The following is a 26,887-nucleotide window of genomic DNA, read 5'->3' on the forward strand; positions in this document are numbered from 1 at the left end:
TTACACTAGCAGCATGCATGCATGTAAACTTGCCGCAGGAAGACTGTGCTCTCGTTTACAGCCACCGAGTGTTATCAACTGCCAGCCGCTGCCTCCAAAGAGTTTGGCCATCCCATTCTCCTCAGTGGCATTTCAATGTTCTATATCTCCCTATTTACGTCCTGTCTTAATTGTTTGGCTTTACCGCCGCCAAATATTACCATAATTTTGTACCTCTTCCTCAGATGACAGCTATTTAAATTTTCTGCCTCACCCGTAACTACAGCCTATCCCTTTTCTCAGTATCCCTCACCCAAAGTGTATTCTCAGATGCTGGACTCCCTCTTGTTTCTGCCTCTATGCATGACTCTGAAATCAAAGGATGCTATTTATCCCAAACCACCTGAACCACTCTACACAAACCACTGTCAAAGATTGATTCAGAAAAAATTGGTTGGTTTGGTTTTTAGCCAAATATGTTCGCCCATGATCATCTGACAAGTAATACACTTAAAAAGGCTAGTCGGGCTGGGGCAGACTCGCTTACTTTTCAGGCATGCATGATGCTGCCATGCATCCCTCTGTTGTTATTTATTGGATGGATAATATTGCACTGTCATGCGTACATTTCCGCCCTGCACCCAAGAAATGCAGCACAAAGGTAAATGGGTAAATGTTAGCTTTTAATGCCCATCTTTTTTGATCAGCTGAAAGCTAAGAGTTAATTTTGCTTTTTATTGGAAGCAAGCTACCACCAGTGCTGAAAACTGAGAACATTGTTTTGAAAAATCCAGTGGCAGCAAAGGCTCTGACCTTTTCATCTGTTTACAGAAACTGATCAAGCTGGAACTCACAATAACCTAACATGACTCTAACAACTAAACTGTGTAATAGTTTGAGACGTTTGTTGAAGTACCAACACCCTGAACATTTGGATCACTCATAACAAGATTGAGGGCACACTGGACTAGTGAAAGACCATAAAGAAACAGCATCTTCAGTCAATGCAAGTATGGCTAAACAGCTGGCAGAATGAAAAGGACATCTGTTTAGAGCAGAGGTCTTCAATCTGTGGGGCGCGCCCCCCTTGGGGGGCTCGCCAGGTTGCCTGGGGGGGCGCGTGATGCCTGGCGCAGAAGAAGAGTAACGCTTTTTTTTTTCCTTCCCCCTGCTGCGTTGAACTGAGCATGTGCAATGGGGAGCCACTGGCTCAGCCAGTGCGATGTGCTGGGGGCATGGCCATGAAACAGGAAATAAACGCAGCCTGGACGCACGCTTGCCTGCATTTGGATCGTGCGTCCAGGCTGCGTTGTGGTGTCCTGTGTTCCTTGCTCCTGCTGCCGCCGCCCGTGAGATGTAAATGACCCCTTTATTTACAACGGGGCTCCTCCGTGGCAATCTGCCACAGGGGAGCCGCGTTATTAATACAGTACCGGTCCCCCTTTTGCCCCTCTCCCCCTGCGTCCCCCACATTAGGGGGCATGGAGGAGAGGAGGCGAGCGGGGGACCAAAACTGCTCTGCCGGTGCTGTATTAATAACGCAGCTCCCCCATGGCAGATTGCTGGGCTCCAGCAATCTGCCGTGGGGGAGCCACGTTGTAAACAACACCGGCAGAGCAGTTTTAGGTCCCCTGCTCGCCTCCTCTCCTCCATGCCCCGGGGTCAAAAAGTTTGAAGACCACTGGTTTAGAGCAATAGTAAAAAAACACCACCACCAGTAAGCCTGGGTGAATACTTTTATGAGTCCTATCTCAGAGGATGGGGCGTTCGATATACCCATTAACGGCTGGCATTTACAGATGTTCTATTGGAAAACAGTATTTTTTCGGCTTCTAGATTTACTGTACTTCAAGCATCTTTGGCTATACCACGATGTTTAGATATCCAAGCACACTTGCCCTAGGCAGTCAGGAAACTAACAATTAAAAAAAGGCAATCTATTGTATACCCTTTATTATCAACCAAGTGATAAAATGACCTTTGGTCTTAGAAAGATGAGACAGTCATTTCTATGCTAGATCACTTTTAAACGAGCACTAAGTTTCTTCATCGCCCTATCAAAAGTGTGCCTGGACAGGCATTACTTTTGGTGTAGTTTGTGGTGCTGTACCACAGCAGGGCAGAGACAGCGGTTGAAAGTGTCTTAAGTCACGTTTGGTTGGAACCTACCCAATAAACTATTACTAGTAGGATAGACTGCTGCTTACTGCAGGGATGTTGTATCTCACTGTTTCAGGGAGTACTGATGCAAGAAACCTACAAGTCCTGTACAGATTATGAAGCATTGTTTCTTATAATCTGCTACTTAACCCGGGAGAAGTTTGGATACTCAGCCTTTTTAGTTTGGGCTATTACCTATAGGCCGAAACTATTGCATTAGAGGACAGGTGAGGAGGAATGACCTATGAGGAGGGACACGCAGCCTGCAAGTGTTGTTTTGGTTATGTAACCACACATTGGCTTCCCACGGCCATGCTAATCCCTATGGAAATTCCCAACCCATTCTTTCACCTCTGTGCACAAAACACCTCCTCATGGAACTGTATGATCTTGCTTTAATCAAGCCTTGCCATCAAACATTGCAATCGAAGTGCCTGCCAGTGTTTTTTCAAAGCAGTCTTTTGAGAGATAATGACTTAATTGGACTTGTAAACCCACTCACTACTGGTGTGATAAAAATAAATGTCTTACCGGGTCTGCCTTCAGCCACCCAATTTATAAGCACTATGCATGTCCTTCGCTGAAGTCCTGTTAAAAAAAAGCATTGGCAAAGCCAGCAGTTTTGGCTTGTGTATAAGTATTAGGCATTTGCCAGGCACTGCTATATGATGCCCATTTTGCACCTGCTTCCACCAATGACCAGTTAATACCACTACGACTGTGACTGGAAAGTGCCTTTTCCATGTCTACACAAAATCCCAGACTGTTAGCATTGGCAAGGTTTTTTTTTTTTTTTTAATTACCACCGGAATTTATCAGGCCACATTGTCTGAAACAGCAGGAATAATTTGCATCATGATGTTCAACAATGAACTATTTGCCTGATATTTCTCATCTTTCTATGTACTTCCGCAACTTCTTCACACTCTGCCCACTGCCACCATGGTAAGGTTCTCCAAACACTAGTAGTGAGAATAATTTAGGAACTTTGGGCTCTCCTTGGCATCAGTGGCCCTTGGTCACTTCTGTGAATCGCTGCTGTCCCTTAGAGTCCAACACATAGAGGGATTGATATATCGACTGTTATGTGCCATGCGAGATTTCAAAATGTGAAAGGTCTTAATGGGGACAAAATAATTCCTATTAAGCAACTTCAGTGGTCAGGTAAGTTTGTTTTCATTCTCACGATTGCTGAGTTTGTGTACGCTGTTATAATCCACAATCATGTTAAATATAACTATACATATATTTAAATAGTGAGCCTGCTGGGCGCCCATAAAGCATAGGTAAAAATCCTCAATCATTACTAAAAATAAATTGCAACATTCTCCACATAATCTATGTGTTTTACATGAAATTAGAATCAATTCCCTTGGGGGAGCTGTTGCGCGCAACGGATGGCCGCCTGAGTTTCATGCTCCGTAGCCCAGAACTTTTGTACAGTTCAATACTTGGCTAATCTGGTGCACAGATTCCCGAAACTGTGCTGTCCCTCTCACAGAACGGCACTATTGTCAGCTGTGAAGTTCTGTGCCTTTGGAGCCGCTGCTGCGTCTGGCCGCTTCGCACCTCATGCCACTGCCGGCTTGGTCCACCCTGCCGGCCTGTATCCTGCTATGCCTCCCTCTGTTTGACTGGTGTAGGGTGCACAGCGGTGGCTTCCAATCCCCGATCTTTCTATCCGGGTTGCTCCTGCTTGCAGTGCTCTGGCCCCTCTGGAGATCGGCTGCTTGCTTACATTCCTGTGCTGCCTCAGCCTCCAGCACCCTAGCCAAGCAGCCCCCTTGGTGGCAAGAGAGGAGCCATCCACGATACCACCAGACTGCTAACCCGGCTGAGACAGATGCGCTCTGAGCCCAGAGGTAGCTAGCCCTCAGGCACTTTTCTTCCACTCCTGAGCTGTGCTGAGGTGAGATGCCCCATCCCCCTAGCCCCTCCAATACTGCTCTCCCACTGCAGCTGTGGGCACGCCCCGAGGCCTGCTGGACCCCCGGAGTTCTTGCCATCCGCCTGCAGTGCCCATTAACCCTCGCACTACCAGTCCCCTGCCTTGTCCCTGATGCCTGGCCTCGCTCACTGAAGTGGCTCAAAGGATTACACTGCGAGCCGGGGCAGAAGTCCATTGTGACTGAAGGAGCTGCTGGTGCTCACACTCTTACACTTTTTCGCCCTGATGTGGTGATCCCCATCATACACAGCTGCAATTCTGCTACCCTGCTGAGCAGCCCATGCTATCCTGGGCTGTCCAGTGTTGTGCCATCATGGCCAAAGTTGCAGGGAAGAAGCATAGCTCAATCAATATGTTTGCCAAGGCTCCACCAAAGGCAAGTTGCGGAAGACACTGCAGGGGGCCCTTTGATACTGGATGAACCCAGTGAACTCCAGCGCATGATGGAGTACCTCTAGCAGGGATTCACCACTATCCAAACTAAGCTGGACGACATGTGTTGCACAATCAGCGCCATAATGTACTGTATGAAGAAAACTGTTCGCATCACTGAAATGGAGACTAGAGTTGGCACAACTGAGAATGAGGTTGTTGCACTCACGGCGGATGTCACAGTGCTCTCAAGACAGGTACTGTCCATTAGCAAGAAGAATGATGACTTGGAATGTTGCTCAAGGAGTAACAATTTGCACATAATAGGCATCCAGGAGGGGAGCATTGACGGCTCCTTGGAAGACTTTGTGGAACGCACCCTGTTATCTCTGCTGAATGCCCCTAAACTATCAACACAATTTGCACACGCCCACGGTGCGCTCACCCCTAAGCCTAAACCTGGGGCTCCTACCCGACGATACTATATTACCGCAACAGGTACGCATTATTGCGGGCTGCAAGATTCAAGGGTGAACTAACACTGCGATCCAGCAGGATACATCTGTATCCCGACTTCTCTATTGCTGTTCAGCAGGAGCGCAAAACCTTCATGGCCACAAAAAAAGAGGCTCCAGGACTTGGAGGTAAAATACACTATGCTATACCCAACCAGGCTGCGTATTGAGCATCGTTGCAAGGTATACTTCTTCACCATTCCTGAGGATACTATGACATTTTTGGATGGCCACTTTCCAGGGTAGCCCTATACTACGTAGTCCCGCTGCTTCGCTGCCCTAGTCAACTGGCTCCCCCTGTGACACTGACTATGGACGAACTGTTTTGTGAATTGTCACTGCAGACCACTTCACAAGACAGCTACCACTCTCTATCTTTATTGAAACCAACTATAGAAATGCGCACATGTAATTTGTTTCATATATGAATGGTTGGCCATATCGATGCCAGGTTACTGTTGGCAGACAGCCCCCATGCAATGCTGCAAATGTTACTGGGTTGTTGGAAGTTAATTCCTCTGATTGTGGGAGGGGTAGATGGTGGTAGTTTCGGGCCAGTTATGGAAAATGTGCTTGACATGTATATTTGTATCAGCGATAGGCAGTATTCCTTTGTGATATTCCCAGCAAAATGCCTTGTGCTTGTTTGCTACGGGCACAGGCCCCACGTTGTGTTTTACTCTCATGGGGACTGATACTCTGCACTGTATGAGTTGGAATGTGCAGTGATTAGGCAACCCAGTGAAAATGCGACAGCTCCAGCTATATGTTGACAGACATAAGATGCAGGTCCGGTTTTTGCAGGCAGAGCATGCTTTGGAAATGGGATGTGAGAGATTGGCTAGGGGCTGGAGCACGCAACGTTACTACACAACATACTCTACCCAATGCAGAGGGGTCATGACCCTCATCCATAAGTCAGTACAATACACACATAAAACAGTACACCTGGACCCATTCAGCGATATGTTACAATACGGTATACTACTGGGTAAAAAATAGTGTTATTGAACATATTTGGTCCCAAAACTGACAATCCCAACTTTTAACCACAGGTGATGGACCTATTGGCATTATATCCCCTAGTACCTATTCTATCGGGTGGTAATTTCAATACAATTATGGATACGAACCTTGATAGATCTGGGAGTAAAGCCCGACAGTTGATCAGGGCTGCCTGAGTTATACGGGAGGGCTTGACTGAATTGGGAGTTGTTGATTCTTGGAGACTACTCAATCCGACATCCAGAGGGTACTCTTTCTACTCCACGGTGCATGACTCCCACTCGTACATCGATATTTGGTTGTCATCTGATGCCCATATTGGGTGCATTGACGAAGCCACTATCCTTCCTAGGACCTTCTCTGATCACTCCCAAATCACACTCTCACTTATACTGGGAATCTATGGGGGGAGAGGCGACCATACCTACTCAAACCCCAGGCATTACTAGACTCTGTGTTTGAGGCCGAAATGGGGGAATGCATAGAGGAGTACTTGGAGGTCAACGCGGGCTCAGTCAACACATGTGCATCTCTATGGGAAGCCTTCAAGGCATACATCCGTGGTATAGCCCTGGGTAAGGAATCTGGGATCATTAAAGCAATACAGCGAGATATACAAGTTAGTAAAACTAAAACCACTCTGCATATTTTTCCTCAAGCTGTCACAATTAACCCCACTACCGCCACAGTGGGCGGCATCAAGATTGAACTTGACAAATTCCGGTCACAAGCTGATAGGGAACTGAATTTCCTGGACCGCCCTGGCTTGGCGAGGTAATATGGCAAGGACCAGTGCCCTGGCAAGCTGTTAGCAAGGATTATGCGACAAGCGGGAGGTGAACACCATATCTCACTAGTGCAGGACATCCACGGGGTGCTGGTACATACTGCATTTGAGGTAAATCAGGTATTTTGCTCCTTATACGAAACTCTCCATGCTAATAGAGATACGGCACCTGTTCCATACATCGAGGAATTCCCTGACACTGTCCCACTATCTCTAGTGTCCAGTGAAGCTAGGGAAGCACTCGACAATCCCATGTCAGCAGAGGAGATCTCCTGTGCCATTGAGGCCCTGCCATCTGGCAAGGCCCCAGGCCCTGATGTGTTGACCATAGAATTTTATAAACATTTTAAATCTAGACAGGTGCCTCAAGAATCCTGCACCCTTGGAGTGCCCCCCCCCCCCCACACTGCATGAGGCAGTGATTACTGTACTGCTGAAAACTGGTAAACCACCTGAGCAATGCAGATCTGACCATTCACTATCACTCATTAATTCTGATGTTAAAATATGTGCAAAGGCATTAGCCCTTCAACTGGCGCCTTAGATGACACACATCATCCATCCTGACCAGTCCGGCTTTGTCCCTGGACGCTCCACAGCTCTCATTTTGAGGTGCCTTTTCAATATCCTTGCTCAGGTAGACCCAAGTGTGCAAGCCTTTGCCCCTTCAGTAGATATCCAAAAAGCTTTCGACTCAGTCTTGCAGCAATTTATGTGGGTGGTGCTGGAAAAGTGCAAGTTTGGGCTTAGATTTATATCATGGGTACGTCTCCTTTATCCACTCTCCTCAGCCAGGGTCAACACAAACAGACTTCTCTCCACTCCCGAAGATATCGATAGGGGTACCCGACAGGGCTGTCCGGTCTCACCTCTGTTTACCATGGTCACGGAACCCTTGGTGGAGTGTATTTGCTCTAGAAACGCGCATAGATGGATCAGATTATCGACTCACCCGAAATTATCTCACTGTATGCTGATGATGCACTTCTGTTTGTGCGGAGCCCGGAATGGCACCTCGCCCCGATCCTACAGGACATCCTGTCCTTCGGTGCCCTGTCCGGACTCTGTGTCAACTGCACTAAATCGGATACTCGACCTCGCTAAATGAACACAAATATGGAGTATATCTACCCCAGCTTACAGACAAGCTACACCATTGGGTGAAAATCTCAGTTACCTTAGCGGGGCGGGTGTCGCTTCTTAAAATGGTTCTCCTCCCAAAGTTGCTGTACTACTTTTTAAATATACCATTCTGGCCAGGCGCTATGTTTTCCAAAACTCTGAAAACTGTGATTAACAGCTTTATGTGGCACTCAGGGGCATTCCAGCTAAAGTGGGATATGCTGACCAGACCACACAGTCTGGGAGGCCTCGTAGCTCCTGATTTTAGAAAGTACTGGATCGCGGCCCAGGCGGTCTAAGCTGCCTATTGGTTCAATGAGGATGCTCCTCACGCGCATGTCAAACTTGAGCGACATGCAGCTTTTACTCGAGATGTTCACTCGTTGGTTCTACCACCGCTATGGAAGGACCCCGTGGTTGTTGACTCCATCAATGCGACAGCCTCGGCATAGGGTAGGATATTGGAACTGTTAGACACCCCTCGCCCGTTTAACTGATACCTTCAGTTATGGAACTTCCTTCCTACTTTCCCTAGGCTAAGTGAAGGTGCAGTGTGTAAGTGGGCGACAGATGGATACACCAGTCTGAAAGACGTCTACGACATGGGCTCCTTTATTGCACTACAAGACTTGCAGGATTCCCCATGGATGTGTCTACTTGAGATTCCCAGTATTGCCCCCTGACAAACCTTTACTCAGCCTTATTATGGAGGGAACCTCTACTCGCAGCATAGTCACCAAAATATACAATCTACTGCAGACCTGCGCCAATAAACCCTTACTTAAGCTCTGTGACATCTGGGCTAAAGTTCTGGGCACAGACATCAGAGACGAGACCTGGGTAGTTGTGTTTACAGACCTTCACTGTCATTTAACTCTAGATTCCGCCTAATAGAATTCAAATTATTAAACAGATTTCACTACACCCCCGCCAAACTGCACCTCTTCTCATCCACTCACTCACCTCTCTGCCCGAGATGTCCCTCGGATGAGGCGGGAAACCTCCACACGTTGTGGGACTGCCCGAGACTGAGAGACTTTTGGAGTGGAGTCTGTGACGCCATGTCCAGGATATTAGATTGCACTATTGAACTTAATCCTATGACCTGTTTATTCCAATAAAATGTTGTCCCTTCGTCGACGTTTCCACAAACTGGCTAGTCTTTTCATGCTGCTAGCAATACGATGTACACTGTTGCTATGGTTAAAGCCTGCCAGCCCATCTGTGTCACACTGGCTGTGGGCAGTGACATGGGCCTCTGATCAGGAGCAGCAGTGGCCCTTCCTGCAGCCGGCGCGCTGTAGGTAGGCCAATGGACATTTGGCCTCCCCTCCGCAATTACTTGCTGACATTGAACGGTAATGAAGCAGCGGCCGAGGACTCAAAATCCTGTACTTGATTTTCATCTTTGCCTTGGTCGGAATCGTCGTAGTTTGTGTTTTGGTTGTTGCCTGTATCTCTTTCTGCTATAGTCATTGTAATAACAGCAGGTGCGCTCGCTGATGTGTAATTACTAAATTAACTAATACTGCTATTCTTATTTCTTGTTGTAATGTCGAGCACTCAATAAACAAAGTTTACAAATAAATAAATAAATAATTTCCTCGTTTTGATATTTACAGGACTCCAGTCAGATTGAGCTATTAAAGGAATTGATGGATCTCCAGAAGGATATGGTAGTGATGCTTCTGTCCATGTTGGAAGGTATGGTACCGGTCTACCACTGTAGGTTCGTCTTGTTCTCACTCTAGAGAGCTGAATTATTTCCTGCCTAGGCATGTTTACCCACACTAAAGTACCATGAGAGCTTATTAATTCCATGCTACACCAATGAGGTAGTAATCGTTTGAATAGCAATACAAATTCTACACGGAAATGCATTTTCTATTGTTATAACGTTATTTATTCAACCACGTAGACGGTATATATAATTAACAAGTTATATGTTCTCCGTCGAGTACGTTTGACGCTTAACTGGAAAACGTGGCCTCTATTCTTGGGGCAAAGCCTGCAAAGGACTTTTGTTAAGCGTGTTATTTCCAGGCACAGTTTCTCTTTGTTCTGTGATTGCACCGGTGGATTGGCGTAGAGACTTTTCTTTGCAATGATGGAAAGCTAGCACAGTGAGCTTTACCATTCAGTAGCCATTTCGTAGCATAATTATGTATATAATTTGTTAGACTACACTAGGTAATGTTGAAACATGCAGCCGTTATAGTAGTATGTTTGAATTACTTTTCTAACCGATATTAAACACATTAATGAATGTTAGTAAACCCCAAAGAGACATCTGTGAATTGATTCAAGAGACCGGAAAAAAAGAAATGTTTGGGGAAACCTTTGCTCATTACCACATTTCCCTTCAGGGGTAGGCTAAAACAGATGTAATGGCACTTGTAAGGGGTGTCATGAGATAGTTTGGGTTTGAATTACACCGTGTGTTTTGTTTCCACCTGCTTCCCTCTGTTTATTAGTAGCCGCTTCACACCTTTTACTGGCTTCTTTCAAGCAATATCCAGATGCTGTTTGGTTTCTCTTTTTATTCCTTTCAGTTGGAAGGCGGGAAGAAGGCCGCCTGAAGCAGAGCCCCCTATCATTATTAAAAATGTGTTGTTCCTGAAAGAGGTTCCCTGTATACAAAGAGCTTTACAGGTCATAGGTCAAAACATTGATTATGAGAATGTAACAGGTCATCAAGGAAACTTAAGTAATACTGATCCCTGAAATTCACTGCACCCCATTGCTACCCAATTTGGCAATATCACTCTTGCCAATGCCTTCCCTTCCCTATCCCCAGTCTTCCCCTCACTCGCGCCAATGCCTTCCCTGCCCTATCCCCAGTCTTCCCCTCACTCTTGCCAATGCCTTCCCTTCCCTATCCCCAGTCTTCCCCTCACTGGTGCCAATGCCTTCCCTGCCCTATCCCCAGTCTTCCCCTCACTCTTGCCAATGCCTTCCCTGCCCACTATCCCCAGTCTTCCCCTCACTCGTGCCAATGCCTTCCCTGCCCTATCCCCAGTCTTCCCCTCACTCTTGCCAATGCCTTCCCTGCCCACTATCCCCAGTCTTCCCCTCGCTCTTGCCAATGCCTTCCCTGCCGTATCCCCATTCTTCCCCTCACTCTTGCCAATGCCTTCCCTGCCCTGCCATATCCCCAGTCTTCCCCTCACTCTTGCCAATGCCTTCCCTGCCCTATCACCAGTCTTCCCTTCACTCTTGCCAATGCCTTTCCTGCCCACTATCCCCAGTCTATTCCCCTCACTTTTGCCAATGCCTTCCCTGCCCAATCCCCAGTCTCTTCCTCTCACTCTTGCCAATGCCTTCCCCGGCTCTGCTATCCACAGTCGCTTGCCCTCACTCTTGCCTTCCCCGCCCCCCTATCCCCAGTCTCTTCCCCTCACTCTTGCCCATGCCTTCCTTCCCCCTATCCCAAGTCTCTTCCCTTCACTCTTGCCAATGCCTTCCCTGGCCCCTCCCCCCAGACTCTTTCCCTCACTCTTGCCAATGCCTTCCCTGCCCCCTAGCCCCATTCTCTTCCCGATACTCTTGCCCATGCCTTCCCTGACCCGTATCCCCAGTCTCTCCACCGCACTCTTGCCAATGCCTTCCACACCTTATCCCCGGTCTCTTCCCCTCACTCTTGTCAATGCCTTTCCCGCCCCCCAGTCTCTTCCCCTCTTGCCAATGCCTTCCCACCCCAACCCGTCCCTTCCCCTCACTTTTGCGAATGCCTTCACCGCCCCTCTATCCCCAGTCTCTCTCCCTCTCTGTTTCAAAGTGTTTGTACATTTGTGTACCTATTGTCGTGGTCGTGTTCTTCCTGGCTGTGTCCCTTCCTTCATAGCATAGACCCGTTAGAACAGCATATAAAGACTGCCTATCCGTCCCCAACTACAAACGCGCCACCATAGAAGGAAACAGCTTCCCGGTGAAAGCAGCCTAACTGTGGAACTCCTTGCCTCCAAACCTCAGAATGGACTTGCCCTACCAGAACTTCCGTTCCAAGGTAGTCTCATGGCTGCAATCGGAGGCCCACTAGGATTACTAAATGCCGCGCTACCTGCACACACTGTAACCACGTGTGCCTACCTGTTTACATGTATATAATTCATATCTGACTCACTGCTGCTTTGTATATAACATTGGTTTACCTCATTGTCTGTATGTATATTTTATGATGACTGCAACTAAGCTTCGAAAATTCTTGTAAATGCTGCGCCCTGATACCCTTGGGTACTCTTGCGCATTATAAATAATAAATAAACATAAACACTGTGTGTTCTGGGCATGTTCACCTGGAGGCTGTTTGGCTCTCCGATCATAAACAGAATGGGGACTCAAGGGTTTTCCCAATGATAATCATTACAAGGGGACTCAGTTTAACAATTTTTGATCCATGCAAATGCATGTCTTTTTTTGTAAGTATTGAGTCAGGACAATATCTTTTTGCCAAAATGAGGTTCTGACAATTGTTAAAATCATATATAGTTATACATTATTGATTGAAAAACATATATAATTACCATCAGTTCAATCATGCAATTTGCACGAAGCAGTTACTTTTCAAGAAGCGCAGAAAATAAACCAGCAGTGAACTTAAAATCCTTATTTGTAACCAAGATGTCTGTTTACATGGGAGTTGCAGTGCTTGGACAGTAAAGCGGTATGTATTTTAATTTCTTTTTTACAAGGGAGAAGTAAATATCATTGAAGGTGCAGGGATTTCACAGCCTGTCTTTCATACTTTTACTAAGGTAGTCTTAGGCTCACCCTTGGCTAGCGGTCAGACCATCTGTGATATTACCTTACTGATTGTAAATGTATTTGTTTAAAATGAGTCTGTCTAACTATAACTGTGCATCCATCTACCCTCCCTTAGGTAATGTCGTGAATGGAACTATTGGCAAGCAAATGGTTGACATGTTGGTGGAATCTTCCAACAATGTCGAGATGATTCTGAAGTTCTTTGACATGTTCCTAAAATTGAAAGACTTGACGTTCTCAGATGCCTTCAAGGAATATGACCCCGATGGTAAAGGGGTCATTTCTAAAAGGGACTTCCAGAAGGCAATGGAAAGCCATAAACACTACACGCAGTCCGAAACAGAGTTTCTTCTGTCCTGTGCCGAGACTGATGAGAATGAAACTCTGGACTATGAAGAGTTTGTCAAACGGTTCCATGAACCTGCCAAAGATATTGGTTTTAATGTAGCTGTTCTCTTGACTAATTTATCAGAGCACATGCCCCATGACACCCGCCTGCAGACTTTCCTCGAACTGGCAGACAGTGTCCTTAACTACTTCCAGCCCTACTTGGGTCGCATAGAGATCATGGGCAGTGCCAAGCGCATCGAGAGGGTGTACTTTGAGATCAGTGAGTCTAGTCGCACCCAGTGGGAGAAACCACAAGTCAAAGAGTCCAAACGCCAGTTCATCTTTGATGTGGTAAACGAAGGAGGCGAGAAGGAAAAGATGGAACTGTTTGTAAACTTCTGTGAGGACACCATCTTTGAAATGCAGCTGGCTGCCCAGATCTCAGAGTCGGACTTGAACGAGAGGTCATCAAATAAAGAAGATCCCGAAAAGGAAAAACCGGAAGAACAGGACCCAGGGTTGGGCTTCTTTTCTCTAGTGACAGTCAAGTCGGCACTTCTAGCTCTCAGGTATAATATATTGGCACTCGTGAAAATGCTCAGTATGAAGAGCATGAAGAAACAGGTCAAGAAGATGAAAAAGATGACCATGAAGGACTTGGTCATGGCCTTATTTTCTTCCTGCTGGAGCATCATGGTGGATGTTGTGCACTTTATGTCTAGTGTCTTCCGCGGTTTCTTCCGAATCACTTGTAGCTTGTTGCTTGGCGGGAGTTTGGTGGAAGGGGCAAAGAAGATCAAAGTGGCGGAGCTGCTTGCTAACATGCCTGATCCCACGCAGGACGAGGTGCGTGGAGAAGGTGAAGAGGTGGAAAAAAAACTCATAGTTGCATCTTTGCCGCCAGAAGACTTAACGGACCTGACTGCCCTGTCAGATGATAGTGACTTATTCTCAGACATATTTGGCTTGGACCTAAAGAGGGAAGGAGGCCAATACAAACTCATTCCACACAACCCAAATGCTGGCCTTGGCGATTTGATGAGCACCCCATCCTTGCTGACATTACCTGATCCGCAGCAAAGCATTCAGGTAATGTAACTGGATAACCTTTCTGAACAGTTTGCATGTGGTGGGTTCAAATAACAATAGAATAGTGTTTGCTGCACACAATGCCTGCACCGAGATAATAGACATTATCACATGCCGTAGAATTGCATCTATTTTGCAATGGCTCAAAAAAGTATAGTACTTTTTTCTGCATGTAGTTGACAGCTGTACGCAGTGATGGCGAAATATAACATAGCGTATGTGTGCCAATGACTTATGTGTTCTGTTGAGGTTTGTGGGTGGGGTAGGATTTTACCTCCAATAACATTATTTGTGTTTTAATATGACTTGCAATGCCAATGCATACCATCTCCTAGCTCTGTAAATAACAAAGGTGCACATTTTCCATAGTGGTGTGGCGTGAATGGACGGCAAAAAAGCCTTCAGTAAGGCTTTAACACCTTCCATTCATGTCACGCCACATTTTCAATCATGAGTATGGAGGAGAGGAGGGGTGGAACACAACCTTCGTTCCTGCTACATCCTTCTTCTCCGCTATACAAATGCTTGGATTTTCATGCTGGGGAAAATGCTGGCGATCCCTATAGGGCCTGCCTGCGCGGACCCCATAGGGATCCATTGTAAAGGTTGCTAACCATGCTCGCATGGTAGGCAGTGTTTATAATTACAATTACACCCTACCCGATATGCAAGAATGTCAGGCAGGGTTTAATTGTAACAAGGTGTTTCAAAGCTTTTCAAGGAAAGGGAGGGAACATGGGAAAATACAATGACATTCTTACAGGCCATGAACAGTAAGGATGTGAAATTAACTATCGTACTCAGCCTGACAACATTTCAGATAGTGCAAGAGCTAAGACATAGATAAGGAATGAAGGGGGAGAGTGGGAAGGAAATGGAAACAGACAGGTCACTACCAAACTAGGCCTGACGACATTTCTGGTAGAGCCGGAGAAAACAAAAGGCAAGGAAGAGGGGTGCAGAAAGGGAAGGGAGGAACAAAAGAAGCGACTATTGTACTAGGCCTGCCGACATTTCAGATAGTGCTGGAGGGGGGAGGCACAAGTAAGGGGAGGTGGGAGGAGACAGACGAGGTTGCTATCATACTAGGTCCAGGGGCAATTCTGATAGAGTAAGTGCATAGAAGAAAGTGAGGGGGGATAGGGAAAGGGAGAAAGGGCGAGGAGGAGAGAACAGAGAGTAAGCAGTCAAAGAGAGTGGAGAAACAAGAGGGAAGAGTGATACAATTGCAGAAGTCAGTGGTAACACATAATGGTGCAAGCCTGGATACAAGATGAAGATGGGAACAGCATTATTCTGGACCACCATGAGACAGTGTGATGCACCGTGAATCAATGAAGTCCATAAAAGTCAAATCCAGCATTGGCCACAAAACGGTTGATGGTGAAACCAGAATGTATCAGGACAGACTCCTGCAGAAGTAGGCTGGGAGGTGGAGGGGGCAGGGTAGAATAATTTAGCAAGACAGGCAACACCTGTGTGCAAGAAGGGGGGGGCACAAGGGAACATCATGGGTGGAAACAGAGGGGACGGGGATGGCCTGTGAGGACAGAGGGAGTAAACACATGTTGGTGCATGCTTACCTGCTGTCTGAGCAGGGGTTCGAGCCATGGATCCTCCTGGTCCAAACAGGAATTGCCCTTTTCTGCACTTTGCTTTGGACGTCCTGGCGAGAGTCGCCCTTGATCTAAGAGTTAAGAGCAGGAAGGAATAGGCAGGGCTAGGAAGGTGGTTGGTGCTTCGGCCAGGTGACCAAGATCCACTTGCACCTGCTCCCCGTCTGCAAATGAAAAGAGGCTCGAGGGCTCCTTAAGTGGGATAAAAGAGCAGCAAGCAGGAAGGCACCAGGTGGGCGGGGCTTAGGCAAGGTGACCGAGATCCACTTGCACACGCTCCCCATCTGCAAAGGAAAAGAGGCTGGAGCGCTCCTTTAGTAGGGAAAGAGAGGCAACAGGAAGACACCAGGTGGGCGGGGCTTGCTAAATTTTCTCCATTTATCCTAGGACTAGTTTAATGCTCTATTCTAATTCCAGTCCACACATCAAGGGGAAGTGCTTGATAGACACAATTCTGATCTCTGTGCAAGGCTGCATTGCTGTCATGAGTGTGCAAAAGGTATTGCACCACTTCAGGATGTCTCAGTTTGCATCATTTGGACCACACCATTTTACACTGACGTCCCTGACCACATCAGAATTGACGTGCAGCAGTGTCTTAATGTCCTATACTGGGGCCAGATTAGAGAAACGTTGCGCTGGTGCAAACATTGAGCAAAGGCTGCTCCTGCAAGAGGGAATGCAGCAAACTCTTTTTGTCCCAATCCTTGTCCATAAATATTTTTGCACTGGGGAAAATAAATGAAGCAGTTTGTGTTTGCTCTGTTTCCAGCGTGACATAAAAAAATAAAGATTTGAACTCAAGGGTCTGTCTTTTGTATTTGAACAGAAATAGTATTTGTTTTGTCCTAAAACCAGAAAAGGTGAATTCAGCATGCTCTATAGTGTTTGCCTGGTCTTCTACTCTTGCCATATCTATATATATATATATATATCCCTTTACCCAGAAGAAATGGGTACAAAGCCCTTTTCCTCCATGTGTGTTCTATTGCCAACCTCTTGATGTACCGTTCGCTTTACTCCATGTTATGCAAGCAGCACAATGGTGCTAAACACAATTGCACTGGTAATACCATCGGTGCGGGCCTTTGTTAAAAAGGGCCCTGGTGTAATTTGTATGAGCTCTTACTTTACTAAAGTTATGTCATAAATGCCATTATCATAATCCAGAATAAATACAATAGAAAATGGTGATGATGCAGGTCCTTTCAACAATTTTTGAATAAGTGCATCAGTAAGAATTGCCATCGCACCATAAAACCACAGTAAAAAAAAGCCCTTGTGAAATGACAAGATACCACATGAATAGTCCCGGTGTTGGTCAGTTACCACCACCAGCCCAGTGCAGTAATTTTCCATGCATTAAACATGTGCAACAAAAAAAAAACAGTAAAGTAGAATTCGCGTGAGCAATTTCATTATCCCCTGCAAAAAGGACGACTTTCTGAAAACGGAATAAAGCAGAATTTACGGAAGTGCTGTCGTGCCACAGATAACCCACTGCAGTTTATGCCATGCATCGCTTTCTCTGACACTGTGCAATTGTGTGAACATGTGCTGACTCCATTAATGTGTTCATTCCAGCCAGAGGTGCTCACCGAAGGTGAACAGGAAGAGAAGGAAGAAGAGGTTAAAGCCGAACCGGAGAAAGCAGCGTAAGTGCCTCTTTCATTCTGAAATGTATTGTACTTGGGGGCAGCGGAGGGTCTAAAAATGTGACCTTTTAAAAAGAATGAACCACGTTTTGCTTTAACCCTGTGATTGAATCTCTTCTCTTAGTGGTTTCGTGCAATTTAGTGTAGAAACACAAATATGTTTTAAACATGGTAACAAAAACACTTTAAACCGTAGGTGAACGCTTGGCACCCATTTCACAATGTAAAATCAAGCAAAAATTGCGAACGTCAACAGTTTTGGCTTTTGTAAAAGTATACATGTTCTGTTTATTCTCCCGTTTTGAAAATTACAACTTTTATATAAAGACATTTTCTCACGTCATCCAAAAAACGAATGTTTCTACCAGTCTTTACTTTTTCGAGGGAAAAGTAAAAAAAAAAAATCAAAAAACAATGTGATGCTGAAATGCTTTATTGCTTAAAAAATAAGTCATTGAGGTCCATTTCAATATTACATTTTTTTTACACCGAGAGCTGCTTGGTAACTGCAGTTAACTCCTTACTTTTCAGATCATTTTTTGGTCGGGGAAACGGTTATTTTACATCATGATAGGTTATTTATAACGCGCTAATACCCCGAGTTTTCTAAGCGCGGATCCGGGGATAGAACCTGTATTTCTTCGTGTCGTCTTGCTTCCAAGGCGACTACGTTGCTGCTCAGCTATCCTCCCGAGATCTTCTCAATATAACAATAAATAAGGTAAAACGCAAAACGTGCCGTGCTACTAGTGTGTATGCATCCCTTAATTGCAGAAAAAGTATCATACCCACACATACTTTCTAAACCAAAATTATTCCCCATGTACGTGGCTGCCACCATATATATGATGTTAAACTAACTAGCATTGGCACTGCCAACAGATGTGGCTTTTGTGCAGGCCTGGGGAAGGCAAATGCCAGGCACTGCTCTAGTGGTATTAACTGGCATTCGATGGTAGCAACTACAAAATGGTGCAAGTATCTGGACATGTAATAGCAGTGCCTGGCACATGCCTAAAAAAGCCCAAGTTGTTGGCTTTGCCAATACTTGTCTTTAACAGGACTTCAATGAAGGACATGCATAGTGCTTTTAAATCGATTTAGTTGTTGATACAACTTTACACATTTTTTTTTTCTTAAAAAAAAACAAATAAAATCAACATTCACTTTCAGCATATAAAAAGAACTATATAAAAATATAGACATAAAACTTTTTTTTTCCGGCGTTCCAGTACACTAAGGTACATCTTTTAGGAAATTCTTTCCACACAAGGAAATGCTATGTCAAGCAATTGTATAACAGCAATACTGATCGATATTCTTCTTGCGCTGAAAATTTCACACCATATTTCATCATAGGATCGACTAACATGTTGCCATGTCATTTCTTTTATCAGTTTGAATCGATAGGGAGCAAAAGCATTACATTGGATAATGATATGAGCAAGTGTTTCTGTTTGAGATTTATCGTTACAAAACCTACAAAAGCTCTGCTTCTTTGTGACCATACCACGTCTTAACAAGATTTCGTTGACTGGCCATAGATTAAAACGCAAACGCAAAATTTTCCATCTTAAATTTACAGACGGACATTTAATGAGATAGTCAGCCATACTACCAAGTTCCTTGTGACCAAAAAGAAGTCTATTAAAATCTTTTAATCTTAGGCACTTTTTTTGAGTGGCTAGCCAATCGGTCTGGTACATTTCAGTCTTGGCTCGATTTGGATTTGTAATCAGAAGATCAATTGATATGGGTGCGTCAGCTAGGGCAATCATAACATGTGTCCTCCATTTTTGTGAAAATGAGTGAGTAGAGAACAAAAGGTAGTTTGCTAGGATGGCGAGGCTATCTCGCTTACTTATCCCCATAAGACATTTTCTTAGAAGACTGCACATTTTCCATGTAACTTGAGCGTGAATGGACAGCAAGCCAAGTTCAAATCTCAGTAACCTGTTAGATGTGCGCTTAGGCAGTCCAAGTATACGTTTCCAAAATTGTGCTTCAATGCCATTCCAGAACGTGAAGGTTCTTGGAAGCAGAGATTCCAAACCATATATGAGAACATGTATTACCTTTTGTTGGTAAAATTTCATGATCGGAATGCAAGTAAACTTACCAAATCTTGCATTAATTATTCTGGCCTGCGAAATTAACCCTGCTAATTCGATTTGTATTGTTGTCTCAAGTGCATTTTCTGAGACAAAATTGTTAAAATATACTCCTAGATATTTGTATTCGTCTACGATCTGTAGTTTTTTGTTACATATCGACCATGTATGTTTAGTCCGTAGAGACAATTTTGGTTTCCCAAGTGTAATAATTTGCATCTTATGTTCATTCATTGTGAGATTATTTTTGCTACATAAAGATCAAGGACATTCAGTAATTGTTGGAGCCCACTAGGAGTTTGAGAAATAAGGACTAAGTCGTCAGCATAAAGAAGCCAGGCAACAGTTTGATTTCCCAACTTTGGGGGATCAGATTGAGCCACAGCAAGGTCATCCGCCAAATCAACAAAAATAGATTGAAGAGAGTAGAGGCGAGTAGGCATCCTTGATTGAGTCCCCTCTCAGTTGGGATTGGTTTAGATAAAAGGCCCTCTAAATTTAGCTTCACCGTGACAGAAGTGTTAGAGTGTAGCAAGCTCACAATTTTTAACAATCTCTCTGGGCAACCATATTTCGCCAATTTCCTCAAAAGTCGAACTCGGTCAACAGAATCAAATGCCATGCGAAAGTCCACAAATGCGACATATAAGGGTTGCTTTTGCATGGCATAAGATATTTTAATTGCATTAAGGATGGTCAAATTAATAGCTGTCCCGAGTCCTGCTACAAAACCGGATTGAAACGGGTCTCTTCGCTTACAATGGAGAGACCAATTATTTAGATCACGTAGTACCAGCCTGCAGAAGATTTTTCCTGGAACATCTAATAAGGCTATAGGTCGATAGCTCAGGGGATTTTGCCTATCTCCTTTTTATAAATAGGGACGATGATAGAGTGTGTCCAGGAGGTTGGAATTTTTTTAAGGTAAATGATCAGTTGAAAAAGTGAGTACAAAATTGAAGCCCACATGTCGATGTGTTTCTTTAAGACCGCGTTCGAGAGTCCATCAAGACCTGGGGCTCGAGACATGCTTGTTTTATTAATATAATAAAAAATGTCATCTTGATCAAATTTTAGAGTAAAGGGAGACGATATCATGTCCGAGGTCTCACTCAAGGTTGGAGCAACATATATAGATGAAAAATGGTTGCACCAATCATTTTCCGACACTCCATTTATATGAGATGATACTTGCGATGCATTAGTAACTGAATTAAGAAATTGCCAAATTTGTGCTGTATTTTTATTTTTAATTTCGTCTATCATAGCTTCTCCTTCTTTTTGTTGTTTTGTTATTTTATATTCTTTTATCCAGTTTCTATATGCAGTTCTAATAGATCTTAATGTTTGAATCTTTAAAAGTGTAGATCATTTGAGAGCTTGTCTCTTTTGTATTTTGAACAGAGCTTTCCTAGTGCGAATTGCAATATCATATGGTTGAGCTGACTTTAATTTGATGTTTTGTTTTGTGCCATATAATTGCATAAGATCAAAAGGGACCAATCTGTGTGATTCTACCGACATTTGAGAGATCTCTGCATAAGATCTTATATGGTCACGATAGCATATTAAAGACTTGTGAGACCATTTTAATCGGTTTAAAGAGTTATTGGTTTCATATTGTCCCATAAGAGATTCACTTTCTACATTTGATACTGGTGACAACATGATCTTAAATGTTAATGGGCAGTGATCACTATATTGTGATGACTTGATGGCAAAATCGGTGGTGTGTGCAAAAAGATTTCTGGAGACAAAAATAAAATCAATAGTTGCTGACTGTTTTTGGCTATGCCATGTTGGTAATGGAGGAGAGTCCGCTGCACTTGTGCCATTCAACATAATTAGATTCCATGACTTCATGAATTTGTTCCATAATCTTATACGCTCAAGATCTTTTGAGGTTTCTTTGTTGAGAAGATGCAAATTCAAGTCACCCGCAATAACTAAATGTACATTTTCCCGCACAAGCATAACATTTTCCAAGACAGCTGTTAGATCTTTCAAAAATTTGGCAGTTGTAATGCCCATTGTATTCCAATATACATTAATGCAAGCAATTTTAAGAGAACTGACAGAAATATAGGAGCATTGGATAAACGGGTTGCTGAAAGGCAAGGGAGAAAGATGAATATTTGCTAGAGAATTAGATGCCATAAGCAGATCTGACATGGGTCTACCTCTCAAGGCACGCAATGCTGGTTCAAGTAATATATCGTGATTATTCCAAGTTGGTGCAATGGACAGCCAAGTCTCTTGTAGAAAAACCAAATCATAATCACCCAGTATGCTTTGTGAGTTATTAATAAAATGAGAGAAACCTCGAGTGTTCCAATATAGCACCGACAAACCCACCTGCTCCTTATTTTGATCTAGTTATACTCTAGTAATGACATTTTGACTCTTGTACATGGGTGTATTTGTTTCTTTTCTGTGTTTAGGAATATACGGTTGGAATCTATGGGTAGATTTCAGGCAGGACTTAATAGGAACTTCGTCCTTGCTGTTACGTGAGAGTACAAATCCCAATTCAAACAGCTCGTCCCGGGCAGCCCAAATAATGTTGTGGATAATTAAAGAACGACACCATATAAGGACTGTTGTTAGATCCTCATTGCTAGGGAATTGAATCTGATCAATATCATTAGAATCAATCTCCCGCAAGGATGTCACATCCGAGAAGAGTCTGAGAATACTCTGTCGATTCATGTTGTATGATGTAGCTAAATCTTCTCGTGATGTTAAGAGCAAGGAGTGTCTATTTTCTACTTTTATATGTTGTTTTCTACCTGACTTCGTTGATTTATCCGAAGAAGGCTTTGGGTCTACCGCTGCTTGGTTATCAAATTGATGTGAACTTGGATGTTTTTTGAGTCTTTCATCTTTCGATGGTTTTGCATTTGCGCTTTGGAATTTAGCATCCATAGGCGCGCAATGGACTCTTTAATTTCATTTAAGTCTGTCTGTGACATGTTATTATTAACAGACCCCTCCCTTGTTGTTTCCTCATCGGCGTATGACATTGAGTCAGCAAACGAGACTTGTTTTACCGATGACTTTGTTAGTTCACTAGGCATCACGCGTGATACAAGATCAGGTGAATTGACAGTCGAAAATTATGCTGGACCATTGGTCATGATCGGAAAAACTGGAGGTTCAAATCTACGCGTCTCCAGATATAAGGGAATTTCCTCCCTTAGTGCTTTTCTTGATGATGCAATATCTTCTGTCACTTTGGTAATTGGGTCACTCGCTGCGTTTACTTTTTCAGCAGTGGTTCTCGAAGGCACGCAAGCGTATTTATTTGGAGTTCTAAAGGACAGTCTTTCAGCCACTGAGCTAAGATCATTGCTAGAATTAATGGGCGGAACAGAAGATGGTGCACTACGAGCTTTATTTATGCCTGAGGTCTGTTGTCCCTCGGCCAGTTTGATCAAATCATTCAATGGAGGATGATCCATGATCATTCCCACTGATTGAGTGCTGGTGATGTCTTTTAGTTTCTTAGATTTTGCTAGAGCAACATATTTTTTAGTTATGAGGCTCGCTGCTGTTGCTGATCTAGAATTCGCCCTTGTTATATTATTGACAAATTGTTTAATAGATGGAGAGGCTGTCACTTTTACAGTTTTCATATTTTTTGTTTTTTTTACAGCCATTTGTTTGGAACCCTTCTTTTTTGAAGCATTCTCACCCACTTCATTGGTAGCTTTTTTTGTCAAAAACAGGGAAGATCGATTTATGTGATTGAGCACACTCCAATTTTTTATTTTCTGTTTGTACCAAAGAACGGTCAATATGGGACGATAAAATGGACCCTTGGGGTGCAATTTTTTCTACTATAATACCTGGCACAAAAGGAACCGCTGTCTTGGAAATGTGTGAGACACTGGACTTATGTGATTCGAGACAAATTTGAGAGTCCATAATGATTTCTACGATTTGATAGTCTGGGTCTTCGATGGTTTGAGTGCTTGCGCAGGTCCCAGTCATACTTTCTTTTAGTGTACAACTCGGCTTCTGGGCCAGAGACTCGGCTATTTTTTGTTGTAAATGAGTAACATTATTTATTTTTGCAATAATGTCATCATGTAAAAAGGACACCTCTGATGACAATCTAATTTGATTATTTTCAAGAGTTTTAACATTTGCAGTAAGGCACTTTAAGGTGCTGTCCACTGATTCAAAGAGCTTCACAAGAGCCATTAGTGCTATATTCATGACTTCCAAAGTCAAATTTTCAGATTTGGGATTGCCAGAAGATCTTTCAGGGCTCGTAAGAATATTGTTCGATCTTCGTGGAGTTGGTGGTATATATGATACCTCCAAAGTCGATATGTCGCAATCAGGACGATGGAACATATCTGGAGATTGTGATAGTTTGGAGCCTTCTGCTCTGGCCGAGCAACACTAGTTGTTAGTCTCTAGATCATTTATTATTTCACTTGTTTTTTCCATAGCCGCAGCGGCTCCAAGCTGCACAACGCCAGACAAAGCATTTTTCAAAAGCATACTGTCTGACATAGAGGCAGGCGTTTTAGAAGTTTCCAGATTCTCTTCTAAGTTTAAGTTGTCATCTGATGTGAGCACCGGCTCAACCCCACTACCCATTTCAGAGTTAGCCGGCACAACATCAATAACATCAGTAACATGAGCAGCGACTACCGTCTGATTAGTAGGGAGAGCTGGAGTGCTCGTTATACTCTGCGCCCCAAAACCATATTTCCGAATGTCAACATTGTCCATCGGTAGCTTTTTCGTTTTATCCTTTGTTTTGAATTTAGATCGAGCAGAGTGTTGGACAGGCGTTGAGCAGGTATTTACTGCAGGACTTGATGGAAGTCTTTCATCCGCCGTCGGCATCAGCATAGACTGCGTTTCCGACATAATTCGTAGCCGTGTGTTCGTGGGCATACCAGTTGTAAGACGATAAATTTTGTTTCTTTTACCAGACATGTTTTATAAATAACACTATGGACCACAAATTTAGTGGGCAAAATAGACTACACAATAAAACGCTCTGCCGCTTAAGAGCAGATTTGGAAGTCCCGTGGAACCCCGGATGCCGCGGCAAAGCGGGGACTCCCCGGGGACTCGCTCGGGTGCGCGCGGCTCCAACCTTATAAAGGCCCGCCTCCAACAGGGACCAGCACAAAGCCTAAATAAATATAAACAAACTATAGTTACTATAGTTCACCTTATACGGTAAAGAGAGCCTTCTGGAGAGTTAGTTTCACCTGCTGGTAGTTGTAGTCACATCCACAAAAGTTTTGTAAATCCAATGAGCAGGAGCAGAGCAGAGTGAAGCAGAGTGAAGCGGCAAAGCGGGGACTCCACGGGGACTCGCTCGGGTGCGCGCAGCTCCAACCTTATAAAGGCCCGCCTCCAACAGGGACCAGCACAAAGCCTGCTGGTAGTTGTAGTCACATACACAAAAGTTTTGTAAATCTAATGAGCAGGAGCAGAGCAGAGTGAAGCGGCAAAGCGGGGACTCCACGGCTGCAATTAAGTTATTAACTCTCGGAACACTCCTTTCAAAAAGCAATGGCAGGCACATTGAGCACAAAGTTTGATGGTAAGTCTTTTTAAGGCTAGCTCACACAGATCACAGGAGGATGTGTTTTGGGTGGGGAGGGGCAAGACGTTGGTGGGACTGAACATAGGGATGAGCATGGTCATGGGGAGTCAATGGGTGGTTAAATAACCAGATAACACCTAAAAACTGTGGGTCACTCCTCATATGTCATTTTTCCCTAGCTGTACTCTAATGCAATAGATTCAGCTTAAAGCGCCGCCTAATAGCCAAAACGAACAAGCATTGGTAATTCCAATCATTTTGGCGTTTACTCTAAACTCCTCAAATGTTTTCTCTGGTCATTCACCCTGCTCACCATTTTTTGATGCGTCATGACACCATGGATTGGACTACATGTCCCACAACTCTCCTCTTCTGTGAACTCAATGGCGTTCAATGCAGCAAAGGTGTGGAAACTCATAATGGGCACTTTCAGTACAGCTATAATGGGCTGCTCTCATGGATGCAAGGCAACTTCAGTCCAGGCTCTTTTTCCAGCACCACGGGCGGCAGCAATGGGGTTGAAGCAACTCCATCAAGCCCACAATCTCATGTACCACCCCCTGAGGACAAGGCAAGCAAACCATGCTGCTGTCGGATTTTGCATTTTTCTTATTTAGCTTTTTTTTTAAATCCTTATTGTTTGGGTCCCGTCTAGAAAATATACATATTTCTTTGTTTAGTTTGGTGCTGTTTTTTTCATGCTTTGCAATGGGACTTGCTGTAGACTTCCTTGCCTTGGCCATGTCATCCTCCCTGTTCAATCCCAGCTTTGCCTTCAGCTCCCACTTTGATCTGGTAAGTGATATGTGGGTGTGCCCTTTCCTGGGGGCCTTTGGGGACCTCAGCTCTGAGCATGTGTAGGCCCTCTGCTGCTTCTGGCTCGGTTCCAATTGCATCCCCTTGCAGACGTTTGGGATTGGAACGGCGCTGCTAGTAGAGGCGGTGAGGGTCAAGTCAAGTGTGTTCTGGAAGCCCTTGATGCCCACTGGGGCTCTTTCTTTCTCTGGGTCCCTGCAGGATCACTGTCACCATCCCTGGGATGCATCAGGTAACATTGTGTCTCTTCATGCTAATTGAGGGGCTGTGATTGTTTTTCTAAACTACATATCTACAGCGGTGGGTGGGTGGAAGGGTGGTTGGTGATGTGAATCCTTCTGTCCTGATTTTGGGGAGGGTGGTAATAGGATGTATTATCTATTCTAATTTCGTTGGTCGGTGTCTCTCTGCATCTGTTTTGTATGTAGTTACATGGAAGGTGGGACTGGAAAAAGAGTTTGTGTTCATGTGCATCGGGCCTCGTCTTGCTGGTGTTTGTGCTCGCCACTCTCCACGCATCCTGTTTTTTCACGGGTGAATCGCCGGGCAGCCTCCAGCTGATTTTTCAGGGGGACATTGTAAAGTGACGAGGATTAGTCGGTGAGTTCATACGTCTTTATTGCTGTGGTGGAATTACTCAGCAATTGCAATACAATGAGGCTCTGTAAACATCCAGAAACTGTGGCAATAAGTAATGCAAAACCGGTAATAATATTGTTCATTAAATGCCCTTAGAATCTCCCTTCAGGAGGAGCACTGGGAGCACGACTTTCTCCGTGGCTTGGTGCCTTCAGAATCTGTCGCTGTGCGCTCTGCCGGCTCTCGCCAGAAATTTCACAAGACTACACCATGGCATGATCTCGCGAGGTCCTAAAACACCTCCCTTTGGTAACACACAAAGTTCACTCCATTACAAAGTCATACTTCATCGGTCTTCTGTGCTCTCTTCTCGGACTATCTTACTTCCTACTACCTGTGTCCTGAGCTTGACATGCTTCTTTGGATGGTTCCACCACCTCCCTTTCTGTCTCTCCCTCCGT

At 44.4% G+C, this 26,887-nt stretch overlaps 1 protein-coding gene across 1 annotated transcript in view; it reads left to right on the forward strand.

Moving 5' to 3' along the window:
• The window catches only part of RYR2 (ryanodine receptor 2), a 3,854,281-nt gene that overhangs the window by 3,318,579 nt on the left and 508,815 nt on the right, over positions 1-26,887 (forward strand). The window contains exons 89-91 of the mRNA XM_069607971.1: positions 9,511-9,592; positions 12,768-14,071; positions 17,272-17,342. Of these exons, the coding sequence (XP_069464072.1) occupies positions 9,511-9,592; positions 12,768-14,071; positions 17,272-17,342 (1,457 nt within the window). The remainder of the gene's footprint in view (positions 1-9,510; positions 9,593-12,767; positions 14,072-17,271; positions 17,343-26,887) is intronic.

Source organism: Ambystoma mexicanum, chromosome 4q (assembly GCF_040938575.1).
Source record: "Ambystoma mexicanum isolate Mex_15411 chromosome 4q, UKY_AmexF1_1, whole genome shotgun sequence".
NCBI lineage: Eukaryota > Metazoa > Chordata > Amphibia > Caudata > Ambystomatidae > Ambystoma > Ambystoma mexicanum.